Source organism: Aricia agestis, chromosome 1, assembly GCF_905147365.1.
Source record: "Aricia agestis chromosome 1, ilAriAges1.1, whole genome shotgun sequence".
Lineage (NCBI taxonomy): Eukaryota > Metazoa > Arthropoda > Insecta > Lepidoptera > Lycaenidae > Aricia > Aricia agestis.
The window spans coordinates 23,613,451-23,632,261 of record NC_056406.1 but is presented as its reverse complement, the minus strand read 5'-3'; the positions used below and the strand labels follow the sequence as shown (position 1 = coordinate 23,632,261).

General features: G+C 38.1%; 3 protein-coding genes across 3 annotated transcripts; 2 read left to right on the top strand and 1 right to left on the bottom strand.

Annotated features, from left to right (window-relative positions):
• The first annotated feature begins 1,074 nt into the window (after window positions 1-1,074).
• Window positions 1,075-2,578, top strand: LOC121727875 (THAP domain-containing protein 2-like). Its single transcript, XM_042115923.1, has 4 exons — window positions 1,075-1,145; window positions 1,397-1,583; window positions 2,202-2,279; window positions 2,360-2,578. The coding sequence occupies exons 1-4, from the start codon at window positions 1,081-1,083 to the stop codon at window positions 2,492-2,494; spliced, it is 465 nt and encodes a 154-aa protein (XP_041971857.1). The 5' UTR covers window positions 1,075-1,080; the 3' UTR covers window positions 2,495-2,578.
• A 1,007-nt stretch (window positions 2,579-3,585) lies between these two features.
• Window positions 3,586-5,297, top strand: LOC121740575 (DNA primase large subunit-like). The gene is made up of 2 exons (XM_042133314.1): window positions 3,586-4,920; window positions 5,007-5,297. The coding sequence occupies exons 1-2, from the start codon at window positions 3,681-3,683 to the stop codon at window positions 5,270-5,272; spliced, it is 1,506 nt and encodes a 501-aa protein (XP_041989248.1). The 5' UTR covers window positions 3,586-3,680; the 3' UTR covers window positions 5,273-5,297.
• Window positions 5,298-5,309: 12 nt separating this feature from the next.
• LOC121740565 (Golgi apparatus protein 1) lies at window positions 5,310-10,159 on the bottom strand. The gene is made up of 7 exons (XM_042133304.1): window positions 9,188-10,159; window positions 7,234-8,930; window positions 6,775-6,922; window positions 6,472-6,698; window positions 5,927-6,110; window positions 5,577-5,683; window positions 5,310-5,474 (listed from the first exon to the last, which is right to left on the bottom strand). The coding sequence occupies exons 1-7, from the start codon at window positions 9,945-9,947 to the stop codon at window positions 5,310-5,312; spliced, it is 3,288 nt and encodes a 1,095-aa protein (XP_041989238.1). The 5' UTR covers window positions 9,948-10,159.
• Between the last annotated feature and the right edge of the window lie 8,652 nt (window positions 10,160-18,811).

Below are 18,811 nucleotides of genomic sequence, written 5' to 3'. Positions count from 1 at the left end.
ATTTATACGTGTAAACCAGCCATTACTTCTTAAAATATTTAAATGTCATTCTATTGTTGGGGTCCTAAGCTGATAGTTAAGTTTATTATAAAACGTAGTCATAATATAATATTATTTATGTATAGTATAAAAAACTTGCCAGTACCTCGCTACGCCCATGTTAAATGTTAATTATTACCATATTATTATAATACTAGGTATGATGTAAATGTAATTATTATGGCAGCGTAATGCTCGCCAGAAAACCGCTATGCAGTTTGGCAGGCTGTTAGATTATGATTAATAATTATTTATTTAACAATTTTTCAATAAATAATTTATTTATATATTATCTGTAGACAAAAAACGTGACGATAGCGGATTGTCGTCTTAAAATCGTGTGTCGTGCGGTGCCGTGTGTAAACGGTACATAGAAATGTATGGCGCCCGGAGTCGTCACCGCATTTTGTCGTGTCGTGTCGTGTCTCGTGTGAAAACGCTCTTACAGATAATCAAGCGAATTGTCTGTGGTTGTACCACAGACAATTAAAGGTACAACCAAGAAGTTTACACCCTAATGGAGTTTTCCTACAGAACAAAAAAGTGAAGATCAAATATTTGAACTCTGTTGACCTTTTTGTTATGTCCTGTTCTTTTCTTTTGATAGTTCTCACTCGCTCACTTGTAAAACACAGAGTTGCCAAAGTGTTTTATATTTTCCCTATTAACAAAATCAATTTTAGTTTTTAAGCCTAAAATACATCCCATATACACGATTAAAAAAACCTTACAATTAAATAAATAATAATTCAAGGGTGTTTTTTGGTTGCATAACATCAAAAGCAAAAAGAAAAATAAACTTATGTTTTTTTTTTTATTCACATTACTCCCATTTTATAATGTTAGTTTTTTTTAATAGCAACACAAGCAAATGTCAGAACGTAGTGAGCAAAGGACTCGTTTCCAGCTCCCAATAAATTAAAAAAAAAAAAAAAAAAATCAGAACGTAGTCAAAACATTATGGCTGCCGATTGTTGACAGCATCTCTGTTCGATTTTTACATAAAGTAAATAAAGCATATTATTTTTAATACAAAATACAATGAGTTGTGTACTTCGAGGTTGTAAAAGTGCATGGTATCCAAATTGTGGTGTGAAATTTCACGGGTAAGTTAATTAAATGAAATATTTTTTACATTTCGCTAGGGTGACCATTAACTGTACTTTGGATTGGATTGTCCTCGTAGTTCGAACATATAACTGCAAATGATTTACTACCCGATAAAGGTGTTGTGGACAAAAGTTTTATATATTAGGCTAGGATGACTATTAGTTAGTTTGGATTGGATTGTCCTTGTATTCCAATGGTAATACTTTACTTAGCATTTTACATTTATGGCACCTATTTTACGTTACAGGTTCCCTAGTGACCCTGACCTGAGGCAAGCTTGGTTATCTAAAATACCATTAAAATCAAATTATTATAAATCTGCCAGAATTTGTAGCCTACACTTTCGATCTGAACTTGAAGACTATGATGTCAATAGACCTGACCGCTTATTGAAATCTGCTATACCAAAGATTTGTGGGTGTTGCGAAACATTGGTAAGTTCTAATAGTGAATTATTTTACTAAATACTAGAGGTATCTTGCGGCTTCCTTGTGGCAAAATTAGGTTGTATCGTTTCCCATGGGAACTATGTATTTATACACAATAAAAGTAACCTATGTCCTTTCTCAACATCTTATCTATGTTTATGCCAAATTTTATAAAAATCGGTCCAGTTGTAAAGCATGCAACAGACAGAAAGACAGACACACAGACGATGAAGATAGTACATTAGTATGAATGAAGAAATGAGATTACTTCAGGTAATTTTATACGTGGGAGAGCCATGCTTCGGCACGAATGGGCCGGCTCGACCGGAGAAATACCACGTTCTCACAGAAAACCGGCGTGAAACAGCGCTTGCGCTGTGTTTCGCCGAGTGAGTGAGTTTACCGGAGGCCCAATCCCCTACCCTAACCTCCCCTATTACCCTATTCCCTCTTAAAAGGCCGGCAACGCACCTGCAGCTGATGCTGCGAGTGTCCATGGGCGAAGGAAGTTGCTTTCCATCAGGTGACCCGTTTACTCGATTGCCCCCATATTCCATAAAAAAAAAGGTAACTAATCATTTAAAGTTGTGTCTTCTTCTTCTTAATATCACTTATTTTTTTCAGGAATGTCTTAATATTCCTTCAAGCTCACAAGAAACTCCTTGCGCTAAAGCGTCAGCAATGCCGATACTTGAAAAATATGTAAGCATTAAAATTTTATGGCTGACTTTGAGACTTAGATTATCATTTACATTTTCATCTCACATTGCTACCTCTTTCAGCTCGATGAAAATGAACCACCTAAAAAGAAACAAATTGTGGAAGTGCAAGAAGCTATCGTTTTACCTGTTTGTTCATTATTTAAAAATAACAGAAATATATTAAAACCAATGTTAAAAAGGTTTAAAATCAGATGATCAGAGAGATATAAAATGGAATTTGTCAGTAATTTATGTAAGTCAAATTGTGATAATTACCATGTATTAATGTATCTAAGAATGAGATGTTTATTTTGTAATAACTATTTAATAATCTTGACGTTCATAAGTGTTACCGTGTGACCTATATGAATAAATTATTTTGATTTGATTGATTTGATTAGAATACTACTTAAAACCCATCAATCCCCAATTTTTTGTTTGACTTTAATATAAAAAATCTTTCATTTGAAGCTGTCTTTTAATTCTACTCTATTTCATATACAAAGCCAAGAAAAATATCTTACTTCATACCAATATTCTAAAGTGGAAAGATTTGTTTGTAATGGATAAACTCAAAAACTACTGGGCTCATTTTAAAAATACACATTGGGCGTTTTGAAGCGCGCGCCTAACGCGCGCTTCAAAACGCCAAACTTGTCAAAAAAGTGTACCTTATAGGTACAGATTTCAATACATTTGCAATATTTAGGTGACCTTGAGCGGTACTAGGCTGACGTTAAATGACAGATCAAAAGGAACCAAATTTAAAACGGTAATAGTATGGGAGTTACGATTCCTTAGTTTTTATTATTCGTAGTGTATGACTAATGCCGCGGCCGTACATGCGTCTATCGTACGAAGCTTTGTGCTATGATTACGATACACGCAGATTGTACTGGATACGGTATCGTTTTAAGCACGAAGCACTACACAGGTGCGGCCCGGGCATTAGAATAATTAGTAAATTATAGCAAGGTTCTCCCCCTGTATAGTACGGAAGCCCTAGAACAATTATTTTTTTATTTGTTTGAAAGTTTGTTCTAGGGCTCCTGTACTCATAGTTAAGGCTACTTGTTTGTCCTAGAATATTCAAAACTTTGGGTACCCTAAAGAAAAGGGATAGCACGTAACAATGACGTCATCCAAGGACATATTTTTTATCTTCAATCTATTGTTCACTATGATACCTCCATTAGGGTGTAAACTTCTTGGGTACAACGGATGTTTATAGTTAATACTTTATGGCCAGTAATTTAAAAAAAACTGACGTCAAACGACGTTTATTTCAGCTGTCAACAAGTGTCAAATTTCCCGCCAGAAATTGTAAACTTTTGTATTTTGTATGTCAGATTTCAAAATAAAAATTAGCTCTAGAGCTGAAATAGGAAAATAGAATCAGAAAATGGACCTTAATATTAGAAGAAAATCTACAAAAGTAAGTGTTGTAGGTAGTAATTATGAAATATATCCACACGATTTGCAGTTATACAAAATCCCACCTACTTCAGAAATATCTTTGCATGAATTTGAAACACTTGCTCTAGAAAGACTTACACTGCTAAGAAGTTTAGCAACGGCAACAACGCTCAAAGGATATAAACCTTTTTCTGAAGAATGGAAGGATCACATTTCGGGTGATTTAAAAAATCATGGTTTAAAGTATTATGCCAATCTATGCCAAAGGTCTGGAACAGGTAATACGCCTGCCGAAATCGAAGCAAGAAGAAAAGACCACATTGCTCACTTCATTCTCAGACTTGCCTATTGCCGGACAGAAGAACTTCGTCGTTGGTTTATATCAAGGGAGTTGGAACTATTTAGACTAAGGTTTATGAATATGAAGAATGAAGCTGCAGATGTATTCTTTAAATTAAATAAGCTGTCCTATACTAATATAAGCGAAGAGGAAAAGGATGCTATAATAACACATTTAAGAGAATCAACATTTATTCAACTGAATCAAAACATAGAAAACTTTAAATTTTTCAAAGTCAAATTCTATGAAGTTCTTGACTTAGTCAAAGCAAGAAAAGTTTACTTGCAAGGTGGTTTTGCTTTTATTCCTCACAGAGATTTTGTTTCAGTATTGTCTGCCCAATTTAGAACTCATTTAAAACAAAGCTTGGCAATAGCCTGCCAACATTTGGGTGAGATTGAGCAGGATGAACGGCTAGTGAGTTTGCTCAAAGGTTTACATCAGTCATACACTGGAGTTGACTACAGTGACACTAAAGTTGCAATTCCTATTGAAAGTATTGATTCTCTTTCTGTCAAATCATTCCCTCTTTGTATGAGGCAACTCCATGAGCAATTGCGATTGGCCCATCACTTGAAACATGGTGGCAGATTGCAATATGGACTGTTTTTGAAGGGCATTGGTGTTACACTGGAAGATTCTTTAAGATTTTGGAGGGAGGAATTCACAAAAATGATGGAATTAGACAAGTTTGAAAAACAGTATGCATACAATATAAGATATAATTATGGTAAAGAGGGGAGCAAGAAAAACTATTCTCCATTTAATTGTATGAAAATTATAAATAACAATGTCGGGCCAGGAGAATGCCACGGTTGTCCATTCAGACACTGTGATGTGAGCAATTTAAAAAATAAGCTCAAAGGTTATGGCTATGAGCCTGCAGGTAAAAGTTTTAGGTTGTGATGGCCAATATTATGAATTTTTTTAAGGCTTAATATTACATTTAATTCATAGTTTTTTTTTTTTCAGGAGTAAATGCTGTTGTTGATATGGCTAAGAAGGGTCACTACCAAATTGCATGCAGTAAATACTTTGATTTGGTACACAATGTGGAACTAGGACTCGGTATCAATCACCCCAATGAGTACTTTGAAGAAAGCCAGAAACTTCTAAAGGGTGAAACAAGGATTGAAGTTAAGAAAGAAGTCAAAACACCATCAATAAAAAAAGAAATCCACAAAGTAGAGCAGATGGATTTAGATGACATACAGGAATGGGATGAAAAGGATTTATGAATAAATGCAATTTTTTTATCACAAATTTTCTATTTCACTATTTTCTCTTTATATACATTGCCCTTTTTGTTATGCGGCCACAATATAATCCAAATATAAAAATTAAACCTACAATTGATATACCTATGACCATAAAATATATTTTTGAAGGAGATGATGATATTCCATCATATACATCACTGAGATCATCAATTACATTGATCTGAAACAATAAAAAAGTTATAAATTAATTTTGCAATTGATTACACTTCATATAATCTTATAATGTAAAGGTCAAATCAATTAGTATAAAACTTTAACTTACAGCTGCCACATGTCTGTACATCTCTAGTCTGTTAGATAACTCCTTTTGGCAACCAGTTTCTAGTTCTCTTGTGTTGTCATTTAGAATTATTTTTAAACACTTTAGTCCTGAAAACATTTTTAAAAGGTCTAAAAATAAATTTATGTAAACTTGCTAAATAATTATAATAATTTATAACTAATAAAAATATTTACATAGCAAATAGCTCTACGAGGTTTGCCCGTATTTGTCTAGCCAAATCTAGTTTCCAAATATATATTGGAAACATCACATGACAAAGACAGTGGATTATGCATTAAATATTTATTTTTATTAGTAAGTGTGTCAAGGAGTCAAATTATATATCTTACTTCTCCCAGCCCCCCTTTCTAGATTATTACAGTACTTTAACAGATCTACTGCACAGGCTCTTTCCAGCAATGGATCAGCTTCTATATCTACTTCTGCCTCTTCAATTATATTAACCACCTCTTGGGCGCATTCTGCTGACACAATCTTACGCGATATGAGAGCCTTCTTCAGACATTCCTCTACCTGAAAAGAAAATTTAAGAATAAGTGGAGTGGCTTAATTTCACGTTTCTCTTCTTTTATTACTATAAGATGTGAGTTGTGATAGACATAGCTGTGAAGTCAGGTGGAGCTGTCTGGCATGGATGCTCACATATTGTCGGGCGCGTCAATGTCGCACTAAACCAGGCCAAGAATACGCGATATTTTTGTCATGTTACGGGAGATAAGTGAATTCTCAAGAGTACTTAGGTTACAACTGTGCTAAAATGTTTGTGAATAGGCGCCCCTGCTACTGAAAGCTCTGGAACTCCACTCTCCGCCCTGGGCGAGCCACGGGATCGTGTGAGCTAACACAGCGAAACATAGCCCTAACAGTTACATACCTGGCCATCAAAATTAGTAATGGAATCATTTGGCACAGCACATATTGTTTGTATTTCTGCCTTACACAGTTTCCCCAGCAATGGATCCAGGCGATAATTCAGAGCCTGCTCCTTCAATACATTTGCTAATTCATTTTCACAGGGCTGCTCCAGTTTTGATTCTCTAAACTTCTTTTTCAAGCATTGTAACATTTTACCTTCCAATTCAATATTTTCGGGTTCATTTGCTGCAAATTATAAAGGAATTATAATGTGACTTTCACACACACGAAGTGTGCATTGGTGTAGAATAAAGATAATTACCAATAATATTGGAGCAGTATCTTTTAATATCAGACTTGCAGGAATTTTGTAAATGGTTGTTAAAACGATAATCCATATTTTGTTCAATCATTCTATTGACAACAACAATTTTGCAGTTATTATCAAAGTCTACCTTTTGTCGATGAGCCTGTAATAAAGTTCATTTACATAATATTATTACAAAATATTCAAAATATTAATGCAAGTTGCAACAACCTCGTTAATTATTTTTAGAAAACCCGTTGTTTAGGTCAAATTAAAATGTCTAGTGCTTAATGAGATCAATAGGTCATCTCACTAAGAATTGGTTACAAAATTGAATATTTATAAATGGCCTATCAAAATTATTGTTTTAGTCTCAAAACTTTCTATCTCCTATATTTACGAAAATAATATTAAAGAATATAATTACACTTAAAAGTTGTATTTTATAAAATAAGTAAATATGTAACAAATTACCTTTAAGCAGTCCAGCAAAACTATAGGCTCTGTTTTGTGACAGTAGAGATCAATCATATCACTACAATTGGTCATTAGGTGATAGTCTATTGCATTGTCAGAGAATTCTTGTTTTCTGACTACAAATATTGCCTTTCTACAACCATCACTCAACTTGCCTTTGGCAGTCTGAAGGCACTCTAAGGCTGCAGACTCTCCATGGGGAACAGTAGGGCAAAATTCTAGCAAATCCTTTTTGCATGCTTCTTTTAGTTCAGGGTCTAAATCTATATTTTCTTTCTGTTGATAGAGCTGACTTCTCAGTTGTTGTCTACACTCCTTGTATATTGTGTGTTTCTTTCTTGATAATGTATCATTTCTAATTATTTCACTCAAACAGAGAACTACTTGACTTTTTGTTTGGGCCTTGGGACAGAATCTCACCACATAAGGTTTGCATGCATTCTTGAATTTCCTTGTAAACCTGTAATCTTTTAATGATATTAACTGCTCATGCTCGATTGCAGCTTTGCATTTTGAATTTGTTTTTATTTCTGGGTTATTTTTGTGTGTTATTAGGCAATCTAATATGTCATCCTCCTCATTTTTACTCTTTAGCTCGGAGGAGCAAAGTTTCTCTATGGGCACTCTGCAGTAGGTGCTAACAACAGCCTTCAGTTCTATGTGACCACTCTGAGTTTCTGTAAAGTTTGCGACTACTTTTTGACATTTAGGGGTGAGTTCCTTGAGCTTGCCTTGTAGACACATGATCTCCTCTCCCTTACCTGTGTTTTCATAGCAGAAGTTTGCCAAGTCATCTATGCAAGTGTCAGCTATTTCCGGTAGCAAGTCCACACTAACGGCTCTTTGCCGCATAGCTCTCCTCACCTGCTGTTCACAAGCTGGCTTCAATATGCCTCTGAGTTCAGAGTTATATGCATAGTTATATAAACAGGGCAATATCAAAGGATCCTTCTCAGAGGGATGTTCATTCAGATCGGCCCACAGCAACCTGGCTTTGCACTGGGTAACAGCATCAAATTTACATGCTTTGTATAACTGGGGATCGAGCTTAAAGTCCCTAGATATGAAGTACTGTATCTGCAACAATGCTGTTTCACACTCACTGGTCATAAAGCTTGTTCCAAGTTTCTCCATGAGGCAAGACATCACCCTGCCATTTCCGCCATTCACCTCCCTGCAAGCTCTGTCCACGACTACTTTACAAGCTTTACGTAAAACAGGATCAACCCTCCAGTCCTCACCAGGGTCAGCTTCCTGCACTAAGTCTTCCAATGATTTTTGACATGCAACACTTATTCTCTTCTCTTTCCTCTTTCTGGGTCTAGCATGCTCCATTAAGCAATGTATAGTTTTGCCCCCAGCTTCGATGCCCCGGCAGAGCATAGTTATATCATTAGCACAATTTTGCATTAGTTCTGGCGATAGTCTGTAATCATCCATTAGCATTTTCCTGTGGTCTGTCATTTCTCCTATGCATTCAGGTGACAATTTTGTGGTTTCATTATGCATAACATTTTCGAGACACAGCAATATCTGTGCAAGCCGTACATCTTTGTCCTCCACAACACCTTTACGGCAATGATACTTACGAATGTCTTCTTTGCAAGATTTTACCAATCCTTTACTTAGCTTATAGTTCATTATCATATTCCTTTGAACATAAAACAATTGATTCTGACATTTCTTTGTCATACCTAAAATAAAAAGTGTGAATAAATTCCACATAATTTAATAATATTGACAAAAGACATTGAAATGCCGAAAATAAAAGAGACAAAATATGTAACTAAACATAATATGTCTAGGGCAGGGTTCAGCAACAGGTGGACCTTGGTTCCACAGTATTCCGGATACTGTGGAACTGCGGTCCCCACCTATAACTACTTGCCAAACCCCTGGTCTAGGAATTGTTGTTGAACATAGTTGTAATTTTATATTATAAAATCCTTACCTCTTTCATATTTGTGTCTAACAAGACATTTGTACATTAACAGAGACCCAGGCAGCTCGTCTGGACAGTAATTGCTCTGATCCACATTACATGCTGCTAGAACAATCTTGTCCAACTGAAGAGTACTATATTTCATTTCTTTGAGGGAATTCATTTCTGATTGGCACTCTGGTCTTATTTTTTCCTCCTTACTCTGAAGACACTTGAGGGTATAAGCTTGAGAGAGCACCTTGGTATCTGCTGGCACTCTACCACATTCATGGGCTTCAATATCATCCATACAGTTCTTTAAGAAGTTTTCTGTGATTTGCCAGTCGTTAAATATGATACTCTCTATTTTACTGATGCCCCACCAGCATTTTTTATTCCTTACACTAGGTTTCCTCTTTAAAATACAATCAATTCGTTTTATACTTGTATTAAAGCAATCTAAAATATTTGCTTCATCGTGGCATCTATCTTTGATTTGATAATCTAAGAAAGTGTTGTCTAGCAACTCTGCTTGGTACATCCACATTTTGTGTTGACAATGCAAGGAACTTTGTGTTTTGTTACTGTGTGCCGTGTCTAGTGCACACGATAGTAAAGACAGGTTTTCGTCTAAATGGGAGCATTGCTGTTCGAATATGGTACATCCACTTAAATCTGATAACAACCTTTCTTTTGTTAATCTCAAGTCGTTTGTTCTGAACACTGCGGCATCCACCCTTTTACCAATCATAAATGCAAATATATGAAGTAGAACGTAATTAAAATACATGATTGAGTCTTTTACCCCGGCACACAAACGAGACTAGACAGACATTTGAAAAAGGTTGAAAACAAACTTTAGAGTTTAGACACAACACAGTCACTTCTTGACTAATTGATTTATATCCATCATAAGATGTATTGCATTTTATTAAGAACAAAATAAAATAATGAACATCAACAAAACTTTGCTTTAGCGACAACGAACTATTGAAAAATGTTATTAAATTATTTTATCCATATTTTATCAGACTATCAACATTTTCAAATGCCAACTTTGACAAATAACAATTGACAAGAAGCCGACATTAAGTTTTTTTAAGCTGCGCGTGCACTGGGTCGGAATCGGAGCGTACAGAGCGTAGGGATTTGTTCATTGTGGTACTATAGAATGGAGAGAGCCTTTTATCGGTGTATAAGCGTCAAAAGCGTGTAATGTTATGTCCTACTTACTAGGGCAAAACAAAGGAGTCGGTCTGCATACTTCATGTAATAAAAGTGTTAATAAAGGTTTTTAGTGAACATTTAATGCTAGATATTGTTGAGTTTTGTGGTTCCGCTAAATAATAAACCATAAGAATGGCCAAAAAATGTCTCAAACACGTGGATTTAACATTAAATACGTCAGTTGTGAACAACGTTTTTTGGGCTTTTTAATCGGTATTTTTGTAAGCTAAAAAGATAATTTATAAGTTTATTAATTCCTTATTCATGCTATATAAGGCATTAGTGCTAAAAATGTCACGTCAATTAATAATTTGGCTATAAAAATTGCATAGCTTTTAACGTGTGTTTACGGATTCTCATCACTTGAACTATAGTTAATCGATATTGTGGTGACATAGTATGGGTAGGAAGATAGTGAGGTTCAAAGTTCAACACACGTCACACATGTATCGTCTCAATTTTCATCGCTATCGTTTTGTTTATGTTTTGTCTCTATTGTGCTAATATGTATCGTCCCTTTCTAGTCTGTAAAATTTTGTATATATAGCCGTAAGTTTCATGAATAAAACACTTCTTCTGATCCTACAGTCGAGTTATCATTTACTCCTGTACCAAAGTCACAACATTGGTGACCCCGTACTGAAAAAAGAACAAATAAGCAGAAACTATGGCCGAGGAAGCATCGAAAATCAGAAGCGAAGAAGAAACTCCGGCAGCCGGACCATCGAGAAATACTGAAGAAAATCAACCTTGTCACGAACTCTCCGCCGTATCCGTACAGTCAAGACTCCTACCATTTTGGCGCGAAATTCCACGAGCATGGTTTATACAATTCGAAGCCCTCGTCGAACCTCTCAAGACATCGGACGACATGAAGTTCCGCTACGTTCTTCAACAGCTGCAAAACACAGATCTCCAGCATCTCACTGACATCCTCTACAACCCGCCTAAGAAAGACAAATACGCAACGATCAAGAACCGCTTGCTCACCGTCTACGAGAAATCAGAAGTCCAAAATTTCCAGAAGCTCATCAGCGGCCTAGAACTCGGCGACCAGAAGCCTACACAGCTGCTCCGAAGGATGCGAGAATTAGCAGGCGGCATGATCACTGAAGATGGTCTAAAAATAGAATGGCTCAATCATTTGCCGCCTTACATACGTTGCGTGCTCTCCGTAAACAATGAATCATCACTAGACACACTCGCAGCGATGGCCGATAAAATGATGGAGTATTCCGGCGACAACAACACTATTGCAGCAGTCTCGTCGTCGTCTGCACCGTCAACCAGCAGAGAAAATAGCGTCATAGAAATGATGTCCAAGAAAATCGAAGAGCTTACAGTTCAAGTGGCCGAACTACATACTCACTCATCGCGGCCGCACTATCGCCGTCCCTTGCACACGCGCGCACGGTACTCTCGCTCCCGGTCAAAGTCCGCGCGCCGAAGGCCTGTAACGAGAGACGAATCGACATGGGAATGTAAATATCACTTCCGATTTGGCGATAAAGCTAAGAGATGCGAATCGCCATGCTGCAGAAGGAATAAAACTTCGGAAAACTAAAATCGACACCGACTGTGGCGGATGTCGGTGTCCCCAAGACGACAAATCGCCTTTGTGTCCGCGATCGCAACACTAACCAATGTTTCCTCGTGGACACGGGCGCGGATATCTCCGTGTTAGCCGCCACTATTAAAAACAAGAAAAAGGAAGAGGGTCCGTACACACTGTACGCCGCAAACAACACGAAAATAAAGACATACGGCGAGAAAACTATAACACTGAACCTGGGGCTACGAAGATCTTTCACATGGACATTCATCATCGCCGACGTCAAGACATCGATATTAGGAGCCGATTTTCTTCGCCACTATCAACTGCTAGTCAATTTACATAAGAACAAACTAATCGACAGCGTCACAGAATTATCAGTGAAGACTATAGAAATCGCAAGTTCCGTCGACAGTATTCGCCTGTTGAAATCCGAGCAGGCATACCACGACATACTGAAGCAGTATCCGGACATTCTTCATCCTTTTTCACTCAAGAAGCCCGTCAAACACGACGTCGTCCACCACATAGAAACTACTGGACCGCCGCTCTCCGCCCGTCCCCGCCCGCTTCCGCCCGACAAATACAAAGCCGCCAAAGAAGAATTTAAGCGAATGATGGAAATGGGCATCTGTAAACCTTCAAATAGTCCCTGGGCGAGCCCGATGCATATAGTCCAGAAAAAAGACGGCGGATTACGAGTGTGCGGCGACTACAGAAGACTGAATACTGTAACGAAACCCGATCGCTACCCGATACCTCGGATTCAAGACTTCACCTACTCGCTACATAACAAGAAGATATTTACGAAGCTCGATTTAAAAATGGCCTACTATTGCATACCTCTTGCGAGCCCAGAAGACGCACAGAAAACTGCGATAATAACCCCGTTTGGTCTGTACGAATTTACAAGTATGCCATTCGGGTTACGAAACTCGAGTCAAACGTTTCAAAGATTTATGCACGAGGTACTCAGGAATATCGAAGATTGCTTCTGTTTTGTGGACGATATCTTACTGTACTCAGAAAACGAAGAGCAACATAAGAAGCTACTACACGAAGTACTACGACGCCTTAACGACTACGGCGTAACGCTGAACATTGAAAAATGTCAGTTCGGCGTTAACAAAATCGACTTTTTGGGCTACGAAGTATCCGAGGCCGGCATAAAACCGACAGAAGAACGAACATCTGCAATTTCGGGTTATCCAAAACCAAAAACGGTAATCGAACTACGACGCTTTCTAGGCATGATCAACTACTACCGTGATTGCCTACCACAACAAGCGAATCTTCAACACGAACTCAACAAATATCTGCACAACGGGAAGAAAAATGACAAGACATCAATAGACTGGACGCCCGCCGCCGAAGAGAGTTTTGAAAAATGCCGCCAAAGCATTTTACAAGCTACAACACTCAGTCATCCGATACCCAGCTGCCCGCTCGCTATCATGACCGATGCCTCCGACCATAGTATCGGCGCCGTACTACAACAACGTGCGAACAACATTTGGAGACCACTGGCCTATTTTTCAAAAGCAATGAGCGCTACGCAACAACGGTACAGTGTATATGATCGCGAATTATTAGCGATATATACTGCCGTAAGACATTTTCGAAGATTAATAGAGGGCTGCGAAGTAACAGTATACACGGATCACAAGCCTCTCGTGTACGCGCTTACAAAGAGTGCGAGCAGTAGCGACACACCGCGAAGAGAGAGACAGACGCATTTCATAAGTCAGTTCTGTTCGGCGATAAAATATATACAAGGAGAAGAGAACACAGTCGCCGACGCATTATCGAGAATCGAAGAAATAATTTGCCCCTCTACGATCGACTTCAATAAACTTTCCATCGACCAGAGCAGCGACAAACAATTACAGAAGCTAAGACGCCAGGAAAACTTAAAATTCGGCGAAATAAGTCTGCCGGGACTCGAACGACAGATAACATGCGAGTTATCTACTTCGACGCCTCGCCCGTACCTGCCGCAAGTGTATCGCTACGCCGTATTTAAGTCACAACACGATTTAAGTCATCCCGGCGTACGAGCAACGAGAAGATTAATTCAATCAAAATATTTTTGGCCGTCGATGAATAAAGAAGTCACAGAATGGGCGAGAACATGCATCAGCTGTCAGCGCGCTAAGGTTCAGCGACACGTCGTCACGCCGCTACAGCGTTTACCGCAGTCGCAGCGTTTTGAAAATATACACATCGACATAGTGGGCCCGCTGCGCTTATCTCGAGACTACAGATACTGCGTCACGATGACAGATCGATGTACGAAATGGTTGGAAGCAATACCAGTACAAGAAATCACAGCCGAAGTCGTAGCCAAGGCATTCTACGACAACTGGATCGCTCGTTTTGGTGTTCCCTTGCGTATCACTACAGACCAAGGACGCCAGTTCGAGTCGTCGCTATTCAGAACTCTACTACAGAAGTTTGGAATAACAAGAATACGAACTACGGCCTTTCATCCACAATCGAACGGTCAAATAGAGAGGTGGCACCGCACTATGAAGACAGCACTAGTGGCCCGCGGAGCATCGACGCAGTGGGCAGACGAGTTGCCGACTGTACTTCTCGGCCTCCGCACGGCGCTCCGCGAAGACACAAAAGTGAGCCCTGCGCTTATGACATACGGAACTACGCTACGAGTGCCATCCGATTTCTTCGTACCGTCAACATCAAAAATCGAAGATGCAGAGTTTGTACGAAAACTAACTGAAACGATGGCCACGTTAAAACCGCAACAACGCTCCTGTGAAAAAAGATCTACGTTCATTCACAAAGATCTATATACATGCAGCCATGTTTTCGTACGAAACGACACCGTACGAGCCCCGCTGACACCACCGTACGATGGACCCTACGAAGTATTGAAGCGCAATGAAAAATATTTCAAGATACAATTGCCGCTTCGAACTACAGTCGTATCGCTCGATCGACTAAAACCGGCGTATCTCCTTAACCAAGAAGCATGTGAATCAGAAAATACATCAAGTACGCCGTCGCCGCCGCAGCCGTCGCAGCCGCCGCAGCCATCGCAGCCGACGCAGCCGCAAGTTCGAATCACAAGGTCCGGCCGCATTAGCAAACCTACGGTGCGTTTCACTTGAAGGGGGGTAATGTGGTGACATAGTATGGGTAGGAAGATAGTGAGGTTCAAAGTTCAACACACGTCACACATGTATCGTCTCAATTTTCATCGCTATCGTTTTGTTTATGTTTTGTCTCTATTGTGCTAATATGTATCGTCCCTTTCTAGTCTGTAAAATTTTGTATATATAGCCGTAAGTTTCATGAATAAAACACTTCTTCTGATCCTACAGTCGAGTTATCATTTACTCCTGTACCAAAGTCGCAACAATATCATGAACTAATTGAATTTTTTCCCTGTATCATAATGTGCTTCGAAATAATCGACAAATACAAATATTCAAGAAAATAAACGCACACTACTTGTATGAAAATAAGCACAAAATGGCCACGCGATGACGGGCTAAGACTACATCTATACAATAATACTTTATCTATGGATTTGTTAATTGTTGCTTTGACGTATTGATTTGTTATTTGTAGGCACTTTGACAACAATTCTGTTTTAGCGCCCCCTTGTTTCAATTTAAAATGCGCCCAGATGAAATAAATCACCCCCCAAGCCTCTACACAACACCCCCATTTTTTTTCTGGGACCACACCTTTCGAGTCTTTAGACCTTCAGCACCCACAAGGGGGCGTTATCGCCCACTTTGGGAAAGACTGGTGTAGACCTTGGTCAGGCTTGGTCAATTATAGTCTCAAGAAAAATATGTTGTCTTCTTTAAGCTTCAATGTCGTTGGTTACACGCTCAATCTGGCATCAGTTTAGTCCATCAGTACTTACAGATTGACGCCAGATTGATGGCTAAAAAGTACATAAAGAAAATATCAGTTCATCAATCCGTGGGTTAGACGTTCAGTTTCGCATCAATCTTTACCAGATTTATGGACTGAACTGATACCAGATTGAGCGTGTAACCTATAATATTATACGATTTTTATATTATGTTATCAATCTGGCGTCAATCTGAGACTGACGCCAGATTGGTGACAGATCGATGGCTAAAAAGTACATAATAAAAAATGATCAGTCTGTCAATCAACTGGTTAGACAGGTTCAGTTTCACATCATGGACTGAACTGATGACTGATGACTGATGAGAAACTGAGTGTGTAACGTTAAGAACACTAACCTCTATAATTACACTGGACAGGCTATGCCGTACAAAATGACAGCTATTTTTTGTGCCGATTTGAAGCGCTGCGATGAGCGTCCTGTGAACTAATTATAGTGCGTCAAGAATGTCTAGGAGGCGAAACTTTTTTTTTAAGCAATAGCAACACTCTTTTGACATTTGACCCTTTGTTGTATCAATACTCTATGACATAAAATTTACAAAACAAAGATTTTCAATTTGCTTAAATTTAGTTTTACGATGTGAAAACTACATGATACTGTGATTAATATTTATAATTAAAGTGAAATACGTGTCATAGTGCTGAAAATTTGAAGATTTTCATTGAAGAAAAATAGTAATACGCGAAAATATCACTGAAATTCTCGCGTCCACATTTCCGATTCTGATCGCACAATCGCCATAGTAGCAGGTAATTAAGCGTTTGTTTTATCAATTTTATTTGTTTATTTTAATGTATAATGCAATTCTAAGTAGCCTGAGTAAGTATTATGTGGTATAATAAAACAACAATTTTACATATACCTTATGTTTACGTAAACAATGAACTGTCAAAGAAATCTATCATATAACGCGCCTAACAATGATTGATATTTTGACTTAGGTGCTTTGCGTTTTTAGCCGTAGGTATATAAAATTCTCGTGTCACAGTGAATGTGCTTAACTCCTTTAACGCTTTGATGCAGCGTAATATAATATTATAATTATTATGTTTTATGTTTACAGGTAGCAGAAAAAGCGTTTAACGAAATAACCGAAATGACTGGGAGAATTTATGCTATCATTTTGATACACTGAAAATAAATACAAGGAGAGGGAATTAACGCTTTATTAGGATATCCTAAATTCAATATTGAAGAGCTGATTAATGAAGATGAAAGTGCCTCTTCACTGTGACACCACTGCAGCTGTAACTACATGGACCTAGAAAGTGGCGATGATTCTGTTTCCGGCTGCATTGTAGAATATTATTTGGATGATCATATTTTATTAAAATAACAAAACCCTGTTTTTCACTTATTTATTTTTTGTATTTTCTTAAATAAGTAGTTCCATAATAAAAAGGAGTGAGCTTCTCTCAGCTCTCACTGGTCATCAAAGTAGCTCTGCAGCTCTCAGGGAAAGGGTACCTAAATAACAGGTGTTATAAATTCATAATAATATGTAGCACTAGTGACTAGATGTCCCTGTGAACTTCGTGTCACTTATAAACCTTCCCTGGACTTCCAGGAATATTTAAAGACTAAAATTAGCCACATCAGTTCAACCGTTTAATCGAGTTATTGCATTTTTTATATAGTCCGTCAAGAAAGTGAAGAAGTTAAAAAGTGGCAACATTGTAGTGTCATTTCTTTTTAGGGTTCCGTACCCAAAGGGTAAAAACGGAACCCTATTACTGAGACTTCGATTTCTGTCCGTCTGTCTCCAGGCTGTAACTCAAGAACGGTAATAGCTAGAGAGTTGAAATTTCCACAGACTATGTATTTCTGTTGCCGCTATAACAACAAATACTAAAAAAAAATATTTAAGGGGGGCTCAACATATTTTTTCAAACATTTTTTGCTCGGTAACAATAATGACAACAAGTAGGCACTTCAAATTTTCACAAAGGCCATAATTATAATATGTGTTATTTAATAATATTTAAATAAAATAAAAATTTAAGGGGGGCTCCCATACAAAGACACAATTTTGGCTGATTTGCTCTATAACGGTACGGAACCCTTCGTGCGCAAGTCCGACTCGCACTTGACCGATTATTTCTTAGATTGATTTGAAAGGGATGACACTACGATGTTGCCACTTTTTAATTTCTTCACTTTCTTGACAGAGACAGACTATGACATATACAAAGATTATAATAGGTAGGTACTTTACATAGATTAGATTGTTTCTTGTAATGTCGTAAATTAAACACACAATATAACTACATCATAATTATTTCAAATTTTCTTAACTACATAATAATATATATAAATCATAATATTTACAACGTGTTTTTAAACTGTATTTAATATAGTATCAAAATCTTTTATAGTGACTGGATACAGTGTGGCCATAAGAGGCCACACCGGAAACAAGTGGCGACTCTATTAATGTCGTGACTTTTTTGACGGGCTATACATAGAAAATTACAACCGCCATTTGCAAAATAGTAGTTCCAAGTACACACACTACTGCCTTCACATAGCAATCAACGCCATTATGGCAACTTTCAAGTTTCAAATAGAAACATTTTAAAAGGCCCATTCACGGTAGGACTGCACGGCAGTCCTGCAGTGAATGGGCCTCACTGATTGGTTCACACTCGGTGTTTCCGGCCGGCAACACCGAGTGTGAACCAATCAGTGGGGCCCATTCAATGTAGGACTGCCGTGCAGTCCTGCATTGAATGGGCCCTTTTATTGATAGCGATCGCCTGTACAGTTCTTACAATCTACGAGTGCGCGTAGCCTTTATTTGTAGTTGTAACTGTGAATAGACATTTTCGTTTGTGTGCGTACCTGACGGAGCAGTCAGTAGCGAGCGAGCCATGTACGCGTGTATTACAGGGGCGGATCTACTATAAGGCTTTTTGGGCTGCAGCCCAGGGCCCCGCGAATACAGAGGGCCCCCAACCGAACT

Coding starts and splice junctions, on each gene's coding strand:
- LOC121740565 (XM_042133304.1), bottom strand. CDS start 9,947: ATGTATTTTAATTACGTTCTACTTCATATATTTGCATTTATGATTGGT. Junction 6,699..6,774: donor ATACTGCTCCAATATTATTG/GTAATTATCTTT, acceptor TATAATTTGCAG/CAAATGAACCCGAAAATATT. Junction 5,475..5,576: donor TGTACAGACATGTGGCAGCT/GTAAGTTAAAGT, acceptor TTATTGTTTCAG/ATCAATGTAATTGATGATCT.
- LOC121727875 (XM_042115923.1), top strand. CDS start 1,081: ATGAGTTGTGTACTTCGAGGTTGTAAAAGTGCATGGTATCCAAATTGT. Junction 1,584..2,201: donor GTGGGTGTTGCGAAACATTG/GTAAGTTCTAAT, acceptor TATTTTTTTCAG/GAATGTCTTAATATTCCTTC. Junction 2,280..2,359: donor TGCCGATACTTGAAAAATAT/GTAAGCATTAAA, acceptor TACCTCTTTCAG/CTCGATGAAAATGAACCACC.
- LOC121740575 (XM_042133314.1), top strand. CDS start 3,681: ATGGACCTTAATATTAGAAGAAAATCTACAAAAGTAAGTGTTGTAGGT. Junction 4,921..5,006: donor TTATGGCTATGAGCCTGCAG/GTAAAAGTTTTA, acceptor TTTTTTTTTCAG/GAGTAAATGCTGTTGTTGAT.